The 14001-nt window shown below is 48.1% G+C and overlaps 1 protein-coding gene across 2 annotated transcripts; it reads right to left on the bottom strand.

Annotated features, from left to right (window-relative positions):
* Positions 1–1547: 1547 nt before the first annotated feature.
* Positions 1548–13924, bottom strand: MRPL14 (mitochondrial ribosomal protein L14). Of its 2 annotated transcripts, none has more exons than XM_021692124.1 (3): positions 13821–13924; positions 3957–4035; positions 1548–2013 (listed from the first exon to the last, which is right to left on the bottom strand). In XM_021692124.1, the coding sequence occupies exons 2-3, from the start codon at positions 4025–4027 to the stop codon at positions 1647–1649; spliced, it is 438 nt and encodes a 145-aa protein (XP_021547799.1). In that variant the 5' UTR covers positions 4028–4035; positions 13821–13924; the 3' UTR covers positions 1548–1646. The 2 variants fall into 2 exon arrangements, with proteins under 2 accessions (XP_021547799.1, XP_044773561.1); XM_044917626.1 differs by lacking the exon at positions 13821–13924 and adding an exon at positions 12030–12192.
* Between the last annotated feature and the right edge of the window lie 77 nt (positions 13925–14001).

Raw genomic sequence — 14001 nt, 5'->3', positions numbered from 1 at the left:
TTCCATTCACCGCTGGCACAGGGTTTTTGCACGTGCTCTTCCCTCTGCCTGGAATATTTTTCCCTCCGCCTAACTAACGCCTATCCATTTATTTCCTTTCCCTCTTCCCCTTTCGAGTCCACACTCCTCCCCAGCCCCAGGTAACCAGTATGCTTCTATCACTTCTAATCATTCCTCGGAAAGCAGCTGATGCAACCCTTTCTCGGGGAAGCTGCCTCCAATCCCTCAGAAAAAAAGTCTACTCCCATTATCACAGGCACTTTCCCACTGGAGGATGTGTATCCGAGTACTTAGGTGATCTGTGTCGATTTTCCCTGGGAACACCGTAAGCTCCGTGAAGGCGAAGACCTCATCTACTTGCACTCTCCGTTGTTCTTCAGGACTGGTGCATGCAGAATAGTAACAGAAATTAGCTAATACCGCCTGAGCGCTTATTATTGCCAGGCACTTAGAGGTACTACGTCACTGAATTCTCCCATCATTCCTACCAAGTAGGTGCCATTATTATATCCCCATTTTACAGAGAAAGAAACTGAGGGACAGAGAAGTTAAAAAACTTGCCCAGGGGTGCCTGGGTGGCTCAGTCGTTAAGCTTCTGCCTTTGGCTCAGGTCATGATCCCAGGGTCCTGGGATCGAGCCCTGCATCGGGCTCCCTGCTCAGCAGGAAGCCTGCTTCTCCCTCTCCCACTCCCCCTGCTTGTATTCCCTCTCTCGCTGTGTCTCTCTCTGTCAAATAAATAAAAATTAAAAAAAATAAAAAATAAAATAAAAAACTTGCCCAAAGTCAGTAAGTAGTAAGTGGTGGAGTCAGGATTCAAACCCAGGCAGTCTGGCTACAGAGCCTGTGTTCTTAATCATTATGCTATTCTACCGCTGAGAGGCCACTGGAATATACAATGAGCGTGTGCAAAGGATATTCTGAATGAATAAATGAAAGGATTTATAAATGAGTTGATGAGATCTCATTAAAGGAACTCAGGGAGCCCCCAAATCTTCCCCCAGATCAACAAATCAGTGGACTCACCCGCACAGGCCCAAGATCAGGTCATCTGCAAAACAGAAAGGCTAATCCATTTCCCCAGCAGTCAAGGGAAGAAGCTTTCTACTGCTGAACACACAGGAGTGTTCTGGTCCCTCACAGAAGGTACCCCCACAGTAAAGAAAGGATCACTGCCTGGGTTCCATTGAAGCCTGAAGGCAATGTTCCACTAGATGGAACAAGTCCCTCTGCCCTTATTCATGCTAACCTGCAATCTTCATAACCATTTAATATCTCGAGCCCTCCAACACAGAAAGAGGATACTCTGAATGACAAAAAAAAATTAAAATAAAAAATAAAAAAGCTTGCCTGGTGAGAAAGTGACAGAGTCCAACTGTACATTACGAATTTGGTTTGTACCTCCATTTTCCAGAGCTTGATAATCCTGGATGAGCTCATAGGCTACCTCATGCCATCGGTGTGACCAGACAAGGCTAGGCCACCTTTTAACTGCTTCGGTGCCACTTACCTCATGACCACATCCCAAAAAGCTCAGGAGGAAACATACATGAAAAGGTTTATTTTTTCACAGGACACTGTTCCCCAGCCATGGGGCCCCAAGTTCCCTCCCATGAGTCCCACCGCAGCCAGCGGCCCGAGCCCTGATCACACAAAGTTCTGAGCAATGGCCAGGACCTTGGAAAATTCACCTTCCCTCTGGCGTAGGCTGGTGGGGATGGGTGTCTTAATTCGGGTCCCCACAGGGTTCCCATTGTCCTCAATGAGGACCACATTGTTGGAGTCAAACCTGGGGGTCATCCGGGGACCGGGCATGCGATGCCCCACAATGAGTGCCTTTTTCTTCTGTCCCTTGATGGCCAGCAGTATCCGGTCGCCCACCTTGCCCACCCCGTTCTTGTTATAGACGTGGATGCAACGAGGAGGGCGATGGTATGGGGTATTCCCCAGGGCACTGTTGTCCACCACACGGACCCGCGTCATCTTCTGAATTGCACTGAGGCTCCCGGTGGTGCTGGGGAAAGAAAAAAAGTCTGAGGTCTGTATCTCTCCTGGTCAGGGTGCAGAGGCCTCTGAGGACAAGGCCTGGGAGACATCACACGTTAGCAACAACGCACCGAACAGAGCAAAACCCAGGGCCCTGACAGAAAGTCAGGTGCTTGCGAAGACTTCTCTGTGCCCAAGACAGTTTCCTCACAGTCAAAAGCTTCTGCTGCTGGGTCAACATCTCGATTTGGAGGGGTTTTAAATAGAACCCAATTTTCTGTTACAACGAACTTCATGGCAGCCTAACTGAAAGCCTTTGGTATGCAAAAGAACTCTGAGAATTAAGGGACTATTTTATGGGCCAGGCCTCACCCACTGCCTAGCCTGTAAAACCTGCTCCCCCAGAATACACTGATTCCCAAACTTCCCGTCTATGTGTTGCTGGGAGCCAGACGATATGAGTGAGTAGGCTTGCTAAGGGAGTCCCCTGACATAAAAGAAGAAACCAGAAATAAGTCAAGGTAACGATCTTTTGTCTCAGTGCATTTTTCCCCACTAGAATGGAATTTTTTTTAAAGTGTACCTATTAAAGGCAGATAAGCTATTATTAAGCGTATGGTAACAGTGGGATTTCTATCTTCCCGATGCCAGCACCTTAAGTGCTACATTCTCCAGGGTAACCCTAGGCTCTCCCCTCGCATTCCACATGCCTACTCTGGGGCAATTTTATTGATTCCCTTTGCTTCCAACTAGTAAATTCCACCTCCAGCCTCACTTCCCTCCTGTATTCTAGCCATGCTCCCCACATGTCCCAATGATACCGCAGACTCACTAGGTCCCACACTGACCTCACCACCCCCCTCGCACACCTCCCCATGCTGCTGCAGTTCTTACTTAGACAACGGCTCCTCCAGCTCCCACACTGCAAGCCTCTCTCCATCAGCACCCCGGCTGCCAAGCCCTATTGACACTAGCCATGAAGCCCCTCTGTCCTCTCCCTCCACCCCCACCAACACTTCCTCAGTTTGGCAGCTTTCTCTCTTACACCAAGACTGTTACATTAGTGTCCGAACTGGTTCCGTGTGCCTCACGTTGCCAGCCAGGGGCTCTCTTTTAGAACATAAAGCTGAGAACACTCCCCGTAGAACTGTTCAGTGGTCCAGCACTGTCTACACTGTCGACAACCTGGCCCCCACTTACCTGCCGTCTGAGGGCCACAATCTCTTACCACTGAGCCCCCACCCCCCGGAGGCCCGGCCGGGGCCTGCTCCCACTTCCCTTCTGCGAAGGCTGCCTCTGCGCCCCCTTCCCCCTCCTCTGTTAGCAGCCCGTCTCAAGCCATCCAAAGCACCCTACAAACCCCTGTTATTATACTGGTCACATCTCCTCTGAGCTATTTGTTTCCAAGCTTGCTCCTGTGGCCAACTGTGAAGACTCTTTGAGGACAGGAAGTGATTCTTATTCATCTATGAGCAACCCCAGGCGCAGTGCTCAGTAAATGCCAGGGAGTGAGTGCACGAATGGGGCCAGGAGGCATGTCTGCCAACAATAACGCACCCCGTGCTCTGTGTCCCGGCTTGGCGTCTAAAAGGAGGGGAGGCTGTCACACTTCTACCACGCCTGAGTTTTGGTAATACACATGTAACATTTTAAAAAGAGATTCTGTTTTTAAAAGAGAAGGTTTTCCCGCACTGGGAGAATGACAGGGTCGAGAGATGTTGGAGTCACTGCAAGAATCCGGCAAGGACTGAAGTTTCCTCTACTGTCGGCCATTCCCTACCCCACCTCCAACAGCAAGGTCACGTCCTTACCAATCCTCTTACCAAACCCCAGCTGCTCTGGCCCGTTTAGCTTTCCCAGATGCCAAGCCCACCTCTGTGAGTTCCAACTCCCTTTCTAGTCTCATAACACCCAGCCCTGATGGGAGGCTCACTCAGAGACACAGCTCTAAGAACCAAATGGGAAAGTTACCTGAAACTGCGCTGGCTGAGCGCTCTGCTTGCATGGGTGAAGGGGCCCCAGAGCCCAGCACAGAAAGCCATGGCAAATCCTGCAGGAAAAGAGGGGGAAAAGGTTTATTTCTAAGTCAGTGTCCTTACTCAGAGCCAGCCTGCCGGGGACTTGTGTGGGAGATGGTACTTCTAGCATAAGATCATTAGTCACTAAATATAAATCTTAGTGGTTAAAAGACACGCAGATGATCAGATGGAACTCCAGCTACAGTTTTGCTGATTCATATTCTAACTGGGGTCAGAGAGCTGGATGGCCCACAGCAGTTCTTGCTATAATACAAGAGCACAGAGATGCCTTCCTGCTTACATCATTTCCACAGGCAGGAAGAAAGCAGGAATCCTCTGGTATACACCCAACCAGTGACCCCTCCCCAAGTCCTCCAGAGAGGAAAGCCTGCACGCTAGTGCCGAGTGCCTCCTGAAACCAGAGCTTCTACCCCCTGCAGGTAGATTACCTGAGCAACTGCCACATTGTCTTGTCACCACGTCACCTTTCCCCAAATATAAGCACCAGAACACCTGGGTAGCTCAGGGCTAGCCAAGTAGAGCCAAAGGATACTCCTGCCAAGCCACTGACCAAAGCCTCTATTTGGGTCAGTCTCCCCAACAACAATATACACAGAAAAACTACCTGCCCCCCACCATAGCTGAAAGCGGAATTTGGGAGAGCAAGTTGAAGATAGAAGAACAAACACCGACCCAACACCAGGGCCTCCAACTTGCAGAACCCCAACCCTGCGGCTGGCTAGCACCAACAAATACAGCAACCCCAGAGGCCCACAACACCCAGGCATCACTTAGGGGCAGGCTGAAGAAAACCCTACAGCCAGGAGGCAATGCCAGCCGCAAGACACGCCTGCTCTAGCCCCGCGTTTGGCTGCAGAGGGCCTCATGGAGAAATCTGCTGAGAAAGACTAGACAAGTACCTTACGGTACCATCTCATTTAAGCCTCACAAAAACCTCTCCGAAACAGGCCTTAGTGTTAGGCTCATTTTACACATGAGGAGTAATTCTCTAACCAGCAAGGTGAAAGAATTCGCCCACGGTCACACAGCCAAGAGCTTCCTGAACCCACGCTCTTACTCAACAGCTAACACGGTTTAACTTTAAATATTAGTATTTTTCCAGGGCGCCTGGGTGGCTCAGTCGTTAAGCGTCTGCCTTCGGCTCAGGTCATGATCCCAGGGTCCTGGGATCGAGCCCCATGTCGGGCTCCCTGCTCCATGGGAAGCCTGCTTCTCCCTCTCCCACTCCCCCTGCTTGTGCTCCCTCTCTTGCTCTCTCTGTCAAAAAATAAAATAAAATCTAAAAAAAAAAAAAAAAAGGGCTCTGAAAAGCAGTCCGTCTGGTCCAGGCTTCAGTGACCTCTGATTTCAGCCAAGCTTTCCCATCTGATGCTGGCAGGCCCTTTTTCTCATTCCTGGGGAGAAAAGAGGCTCCTCAGCTCCTCCACAGAACCCTCAAGATTAGCCCAGCACCACCCACTCACATTCCCTCTCCTGAGAATTGCAACACCCTGCCTCTCCACACTGCACCTCTTCCTCAATAACACTTATGTTAGCCAAGGGCTGCCGAAGTGCTGGGGGCTTCCCAGAACTTTCCCGACTTGGGTACAACAAACCCACGATTCAAGGCACCTCTCTAAAATCTGCTGGGCAGCCTGGGCACAAACCCAAACCTAAACCTCCTCTCCGTGCCTCGTTCACAAGCCACCCCCACAACCTATGCCCGTCTCTGCCTGGCTAAATCTGAGCCAGCGCCCAACACATCTCCCCCAGTAAGCCTCGGGCAAAACTGCAGCATCACTTGCTACCCCCTCCTGCACACTGAGGACATCTGGGGATCCCGTGCCAGAGGAACTCTCACAGCTCCAACGTTCACTATCCAAACTCTGGCAACTGCATGCATTTGGATACTTGTCTTCAGATATGGCTGATAACCTTTCACATTCTAGTTCTAGCTACTCATTCTCCAAAACTCAGGAGCCAGAGGTCTTGGTAACATGGCACTTGAACTCACACCAGAATTCAGAGATCACAGAGACTCAGATCACGAGGATTATGTGTACTGCCCTCAGACACAGGAGTAATACATTCACATCTCCAGGGGGTACTTCCATTTTCACAAGACGAGGTCCAATCCAATCCAGACTTTTCACTAGCTCTTTAGTGGATCTGATGGTGACCTCCACACCCAAAGGACTTCAGACATCAAATGGATAGCAGTAAGCATTCCCATGAACATAAAAGCACAAAAGAATCAAATATATTCACTTACTATATACATGTCCCTTCTTTCTTTTTTTTTTTTTTTAAAGATTTTATTTATTTATTTGAGAGAGAGAATGAGAGAGAAAGCACACGAGAGGGGGGAGGGTCAGAGGGAGAAGCAGACTCCCCGCCGAGCAGGGAGCCCGATGCGGGACTCGATCCCGGGACTCCAGGATCATGACCTGAGCTGAAGGCAGTGGCTTAACCAACTGAGCCACCCAGGCGCCCCTCTTTCTTTTTTTTTTTAAAGATTTTATTTATTTGACAGAGAGAGAGAGCACAGCAGGGGGAGCAGCAGGCTCCCTGCTGAGCAAGGAGCCTGATGCGGGGCTTGATCCCAGGACCCGGGGGTCATGACCTGAGTTGAAGGCAGATGCTTAATCAACTGAGCCACCCAGGCGTCCCATGTCCCTTATTTCTTAAAAAAAAAAAAAAAAACAACTGTGGTCCCCTCCACTCCCATCCCAGCAAAAGACCCCAGCAGCTATTGAAAGAGTAGGAATGCAAAGAATATTTGTTGAATAAAATAAATGAGGTAGCCAACAGAAGAACAGATTCCCCTCACCCATGGCTCTACACAGAAGGAAAGCCAGACGATGCAGAGCTCTTATCTGCGCATCAGGAACCAGGACATCACATGCAAACATGCTTTAGGAGAACCACGGTGCCAGTCATGGGAGGATTAGCCCATGCCAGGTTTACAAGCCCCTGGAATCATCTCTTGGGCCTGGTGCCTACAGTACCCATTGTGGAAAATCACCTCATCCCACCACTAAATAACTGGCTTGGATCAGGCCAGAGTAATGGAGGCAGCAATTTACTTCAAAGCAACTCCGATTGACCTTGATGTTATTTCCCAGCATAAATCCATCAGCAGACACAGGCCCTGATTCACTTTGGAGCAGTCTATATACATAATGCTTTGTTTCACAAGCAATGTCATTCTGAGTCTTGTGTTTGCACAGGAAACTAACCCAAAGATATTTCCTCCTCCACAACACTCTCACTCAGAGGCCAGGTACTCTGGAGACTCCAGTGCCAGAGATGGCTTTTCATGCCACTTCCTGGTCAGCACCAAGTACTGCCCTCCGGGTTTAGAGTATGTATCACAACCTCTCTGGAGAGGGGGAAGGGGAAGCAAGAGAAGGAAGGAGGGGAGGGAGGGAGGGAATGAAAGAAAGAGATTACTTAATACAATCCAAGAATTGTACTCATTTTCCATCCTGGTTTAGCTTTAAGATCTCCCCTTCTGTTCTGAAGGCCCTGTAAGTTTCAGGGACACATAGGTGAGCTTTTTACTTGACATCACTTTATAGGTCCCCTTGGAAATACACTCGGTGAGGGCAGGGACCAGGCCTGCATTGCTCATTGCTGCACACTCAGAGGACTCAGTGCAATGCACATGAATGGAGTTTACTAAGTATCTGTTAAGTGAATACAATTCAATCTGCAATTGCAATTCATGCTCCAGCTCCAAAGAGCCTCCGTGCTGGGGGGTTGGTGGTCTTTCTTGTGTCCTTCATTCAGGCTCCTAGTGACTTGGGAAAGCCTCCTTAGACACAGGGAACTCGTGTTTAATGAATTTTAATGCACAGAGACTGAGCTGGAAAAGCAGACAGAAAGAGTCTATACCTCTGGTGCTTTGTAAAAAGCAGGAATATACCACTACTTGAGCAAGGAACAGCAAAATGGTATACTTAGTATCATATGTATTCATTGTTTCCACCTAAACTATTTCCATCTTAAAGATGCCTGACGCTTTATGTACGTTTTTGGTTTTTTTTAAGATTTTATTTATTTATCTGACACAAAGAGACAGCAAGAGAGGGAACACAAACAGGGGAAGTGGGAGAGGGAGAAGCAGGCTTCCTGCAGAGCAGGGAGCCCGATGTGGGGATTGGAAGGCAGACAACGACTGAGCCACCCAGACGCCCCTGTTATGTACATTTTAAAGGCCTCCCAAAAGGATGGGCTCCAAAGAAACAAACCAAAAAAAAAAAAAAAAAATCAAAAGTTCAGCACAATCACAAAGCCATGTTCAAAGCACATTGTCAGTAACTGAAAAGAAAAGCCGTACAAATGCAGGGCCCAGTCACAAAAAGGAAAAACACCTAGGGTAAGGATAGAAATGTCCTTTTTTTTTTTTTTTAAGACTTTATTTATTTGACAGAGAGAGAGACAGCGAGAGAGAGAACACAAGCAGGGGGAGTGGGAGAGGGAGTAGAAGGCTTCCCGCTGAGCAGGGAGCCCGATGTGGGGCTCGATCCCAGGACCCTGGGATCATGACCTGAGCTGAAGGCAGACACTTAACGACTGAGCCACCCAGGCGTCCCTAGAAATGTCCTTCTTAATTAAAACAGGGAAAAGCAGAAGCCTATCAGCTTCCAGGAATCAAAAAAGGCACTCCCTGGCCCTCTGCCCTATCATGCAGACATAGGCCCTCCCATCTCCTGCAGGTGTCGCCCCAATCTTCCTGTACCTGTAAGTACTCTTATTTGTTGCTTAAAAACTCATTACTGTTTTATTGTACAATTAGTCTCTTTTAGGAAGTTTTGTGGGGTTTTTTTTTAACCTCACACAAGTAGAACATGTTAAAATTCTCGAAGTACTTTCATAGATCATTTTGTTGGATGACTCCCTTTTTTTCTTTTTTAAGACTTTAAGTAATCTCTACACCCAATGTGGGACTTGAACTCACAACTCCGATATCAAGAGTTGCATGTTCTACTGACTGAGCCAACCAGGCACCCCTGGATGATTCCCTTCATGAGCACCCAACAGAAACCTATAGACAAATAATAAACAGCAACAGTCTGCAAAGGGTTGAATCTGCTAAAGGTTTTGAATAGTTCTGGGGGCTCAGTCAAGTACCATTTTGCAGATGAAGAAATGAAGTCCAAAATGCTAAGCAACTTGACTGTCCAAAGTCAGAAGTCTGTTTCTATTGCACCCTAGACAGATAAGATGGCTGCTTTAACCACTAATAAACTTCACAGAAACAAACACACCACACAGAGGGTAAGCACTCTTTCTCCTCTGTCGAATCTTATAAAACTCAGGAATTAAAAAGCTGTCCTTTTTTTTTAAATTAAATTTTACTTAGTTAACATACAGTGCAATATAGGTTTCTGGAGGAGAATTCAATGATTCATCATTTACAACACCCAGTGCTCATCACAAGTGCCCTCTTTAATACCCATCTAGCCAATCCCCCATCCACCTAAAAAGCTTTTTTTTTTTTTAAGATTTATTTATTTATTTAGATTTTTAGAGAGAGAGTGTACATGCGCCAAGTGAGGGGAAGGGGGAGAGGGAGAGAATCTCAAGTAGGACACCCCCGTCCCGCTGAGCACGGAGCCCCATATGGGGCTCAATCCCAGGACCCTGAGATCTTGACCTAGAGCCAAAACCAAGAGTCTGACACTTCACTGACTGAGCCACCCAGGTGCCCCTGTCTTTTCAGTAAATATCTGCACTACACCCAGCCCAGCCTAGGACCAAAGCTGAAGCTGATCGGATTCATGCCAAGGTGTCAGTTTTCACAGCATCACTATCAATAAGCAAAGCTTCCCTCCATGGCACAGTGGGCTCTTTCTACCAAGGCCACCAGCAAGGACCCCATTTCTCAATTTGATTCACAAAGATAAAATGTTTCCAGGGCTCTTGTCCCATGCTTGTTTATTTATTTACCTTATGCTCCACGTTGTTACAAAAGTATTTAAAACAGAGGTTCCTTAATATACATGCCAATTCTCAATTATTCAAATTGGTTTTCCAATGTGTGGATTTTATCTATTCTAGCTTTGCTCCCCCTTCATCCCTACCTCACAGGTGTGCAAACACCTACAGTCCCAGAAATAAGTCTGTAACAATCTAGGTATGGTCAAACTCAGGAAAACCGTACAAGGCAAAGCTAACTTCTACTTAATCACATACACATTTCCTTCCCATTAGTACCTCTACTGGGCCACTGGCAAGGGGCCAGGTTTATGGAGTTGTCAGGTGGGCAGGTGGGCAGTAGAGAAAAGGAAAATCCTACGGGAGCCCCTGCACTCCAAGACAGGATGCTGCTGATGAAAAGCGTCTCTCTTCCACCTCCATTCTCTGGGACCTCAGCAACTCTGTCAAGCAGGCGTCCAAGGGAAGAGCAAAGAGGCATGCAAATGAAAATGCTTTGGCTTCGCATGAAAGGGGTTGTCTTCAAGTGAGGAATCCCTCTCTGAACTAACCAGTAGGGACCAGGTCTGCAGCATAATCAGTTTGTTTCCCAGATGTTGACCAGTGAGAAGAGCCTCACTCCCGGATTCTCAGGGCAGCACCAAGGGTGTGTCTTTAAAGATCCCTCACTCCTGGGGCACCTGGGTGGCTCAGTCAGTTAAGTGTCTGCCTTCGGCTCAGGTCATGATCCCAGGGTCCTGGGATTGAGCCCCACTTCGGGCTCCTTGCTCAGTGGGGAGTCTGCTTCTCCCTCTCCCTCTGTCCCTCCTCCTGCTCATGCTCTCTCTCAAATAAATAAATAAAATCTTTAAAAATAAATAAATAAAAATAAAGATCCCTCACTCCTAAAAGTGTTTTTCACAGGTTAAAGTAGACATGACGAAGTGCTCCTTCTCTTTTCTAAAGACACAAATGATTTTTAGTTTTTGACAGAGGGACTTTCCCACTCTGAGTTGTTTCACTAATAAATAAGCTACCTGGTGCCTTTCTTAACAAGAAAGTGTATTATCTGACCCAGAGCAACACTGCTGGACTCTGAATCAGTCCACTCTTACAAACTGGTTGTCATTGCTAATACACATGTACAGTCGCACCAGGGTGAGCTATAACCCAAAACCAACCATCAGCCTCTAAAATAAAGGCTAACTTGTAATCTGATTTTGGAGACCCTCAAAAAGAGACCTTTGGGGCCCCAAGTCCCCCCATTTCCTTAAGAACTATCCAAGTAACAAAAACAATAGGAAAATCCATTTTATGTGGGTCCCCCAACACAAAAATGGGACAAGATAGGCTTAAAGGGACTCCTACATCGTCTAAGTTTCTAAATGTTGAGGCGAGTCTAAATAATCACATACAGTGCCAAACAGAGTGCCACCTGAAAAATGGACTCCATGCCAAGGTTTTTACCCCTGATATTCGGGAGCAATAATAAAATATTTTGGCCACCATTTCTTCATGGATTTCACAGTGCGTTTGATTCAATTATCATTTTAGGCTTTTTTTTTTTAATATTATTTATTTATTTATTTGACAGAGAGACAGCGAGAGAGGGAATACAAGCAGGGGGAGTGGGAGAGGGAGAAGCAGGCTTCCCGCTGAGCAGGGAGCCCGATGCGGGGCTCGATCCCAGGACCCCGGGACCACGACCCGAGCCAAAGGCAGACGCTCAACGACTGAGCCAGCCAGGCGCCCCCATTTCAGGCTTTTTGAACAGTTCCCTCTTCTTTCTGTCTGTTAACATGTGGTAATCTTTTTTTTTTTTTTAAAGATTTTATTTATTTATTTGACAGAGACAGACACAGCGAGAGAGGGAACACAAGCAGGGGGAGTGGGAGAGGGAGAAGCAGGTTTCCTGATGAGCAGGGAGCCCGATGCGGGGCTCGATCCCAGGACCCTGGGATCATGACCTGAGCTGAAGGCAGTCGCTTAACCGACTGAGCCACCCAGGCGCCCAGCATGTGGTAATCTTAAGCAGGCACAGGCAGAAATAGGCCAGGAATCCCCCAGATGTTCAGACTAAAAAATAGTAATACATAAGAAATACCTTGTAGTGATCCTCAGAGATCCACTTCCATTATAAGTGCTATTGGCAATGGATCACACCAGCTTTACAACCACAAAATCAACACAATATGGGAAAAGTTCCATAGTAAATACACATCCAAGAAGCTCTAAGGGTTGAATGGACAATTCCATCTAAGAAAAATAAAAACAAAAAAACAGGGCAGATCCTTGTTCATCTCAACCGCTTGCTCCTACCCAAAACAACTCCCACAATCCAAATCTACGACGATTCTTCCCACCAGGGAGTCTACCAAAGACAATTTCACTCCATCCTCCTTTCTATCCTTCCTAACTAAGCCAACCCCACTTCCTACTCCAACAAAATGCTTGTTCTTCAATTCCATGTATTTCCATGAGTGAAGAGTAAACTGTCTTTATTCTTGGGCAGTACCTTCCCTAAAAAAAAAAAAAAAGAGACACACTCTGTTCGTTACTGTATGCTCCCAGTGTGCTGAGTCCTTGTACACAATTTTAAATGACTGAACACTCAGACTGAGGAAGGCAAGAAGGCAAACAGGAGGATACGGAAGACCAATGCATTTCGAAGTTTTCTGTGACACACAAAAAACACACATGGTATAACACCTAACACATTCACATACATATGTATACCTAAAGCAAGCATCAAGAAACAATACTTGGTCTTACTAAGTACAATGCACTCTGATTATCTTTTTTTTTTAAATGATGGCCATGATCCACTAAACTGGATTCCAGCTAACCAATGGGACTCTGTTTGAATGGGAGTTCAGTTTGAACTGCAATAAATCAAACCTCACAGTTGCATTCCAAAAACTACTAATGAACCCTTTAAAACGCCAGCAGACAGCAGAGACAATGACCAATCACAAGAACCCGACACAACCAGGTAGGCAGTACCTTCCTCTGTCCAGCAGCCAGGGTTTAAGTAGCTCCCAATATCCCAGCATCCCAGTGTTTCCCAAGTAACCCAGGGGTGCTCCATCCATATGCCTTTTTGTTACCCTCTTTATAAATTCAGTCCATTCAATCTTTTAGGGTGGCAAAATTCATTTACTGCCCACTATGGAAAGCAATACTTCCTTTTTGTCCCCAGACCAACCCTCTTCAAGCCTGAAGGAAGAGAGCCTTCCAGGAACCCAAAATTCAATGAATAGTTGGTACTCTGCGTGCCTTTGTGATCTGTGTGGATGCTATACAGGAGTATGCACACACACGTCTGTCTCTCTCTTTCCCTCCCTTTTCATTTTTCCAGTCTTAGTCCTGGCTGATGCAGCCTCTCGTGAAATGAGAAACCTGGGAACCCCCTGGAGCCAGAGAAGCCACTCATTGGCATGACAGAAAGCAGTGGACGCACTCTCCACACCACAGAAACGCCTGGCAAACGAGTCACAAAGTTATTTGAAGACCCAGGCTGGGAAAGGGAAGGGAAGACGAGAGAAGTAAGACAAACTCGAGGAGCCGCGGAAGGGTGACCGGCTGAGGCCACCTCGCAAAGGCTGGACCGCAGCCCACCGCTCCCCAGACCGGCCCCACATCTCTGGGAAGGCAGGTGAGCGCAGGAGGGGGTCGCGGGGTGCAGAGACCAATGGGGACCCCGCCGCCCTTGGGGACTGGGAGGGGAGGGTCGGGGTCAGGGGCCGCCCCTCTGCCCCCAAGGGGCCCACTAACCTCCCACTCCAGCTTCTCCCCACCCACCCCGGTGAGTGCGCCTTCCCAACTGCAGGGAAGGAAGACAGCGGAGAAAAAGTTAGGAGCTTGACGCCCATTCCCCCCAGCCACCCTGCCATACCGCTCTCGCCGCCCGGGAATATCCCGCTGCCGGCCTCTCTGGCCCAGCGCCGCCTTCTGCCCCCACGCGGCCGCTCCACTGCGCTTGCGCGCCCTACCCAGCCGGGAGAGCGGCGGTCTGAGAGTGCGCGCGCGCCTTGCGTGTGCTGGCGTGGGGGGGGTGGGACCTGCGCGGCCCCGCC

The sequence above is a fragment of the Neomonachus schauinslandi genome, chromosome 8, assembly GCF_002201575.2.
Source record: "Neomonachus schauinslandi chromosome 8, ASM220157v2, whole genome shotgun sequence".
Taxonomy (NCBI): domain Eukaryota; kingdom Metazoa; phylum Chordata; class Mammalia; order Carnivora; family Phocidae; genus Neomonachus; species Neomonachus schauinslandi.
Note: the sequence above shows the minus strand (reverse complement) of the source record. Positions and strands in the feature narration are given on the sequence as shown.

What these genes read in the sequence shown, in the direction of transcription:
- MRPL14 (XM_021692124.1), bottom strand. Translation starts at nt 4,027, where the DNA reads ATGGCTTTCTGTGCTGGGCTCTGGGGCCCCTTCACCCATGCAAGCAGA. An exon ending in CTCAGCCAGCGCAGTTTCAG is followed by an intron (nt 2,014 to 3,956) that starts GTAACTTTCCCA and finishes TTCTTTCCCCAG; the next exon opens with CACCACCGGGAGCCTCAGTG.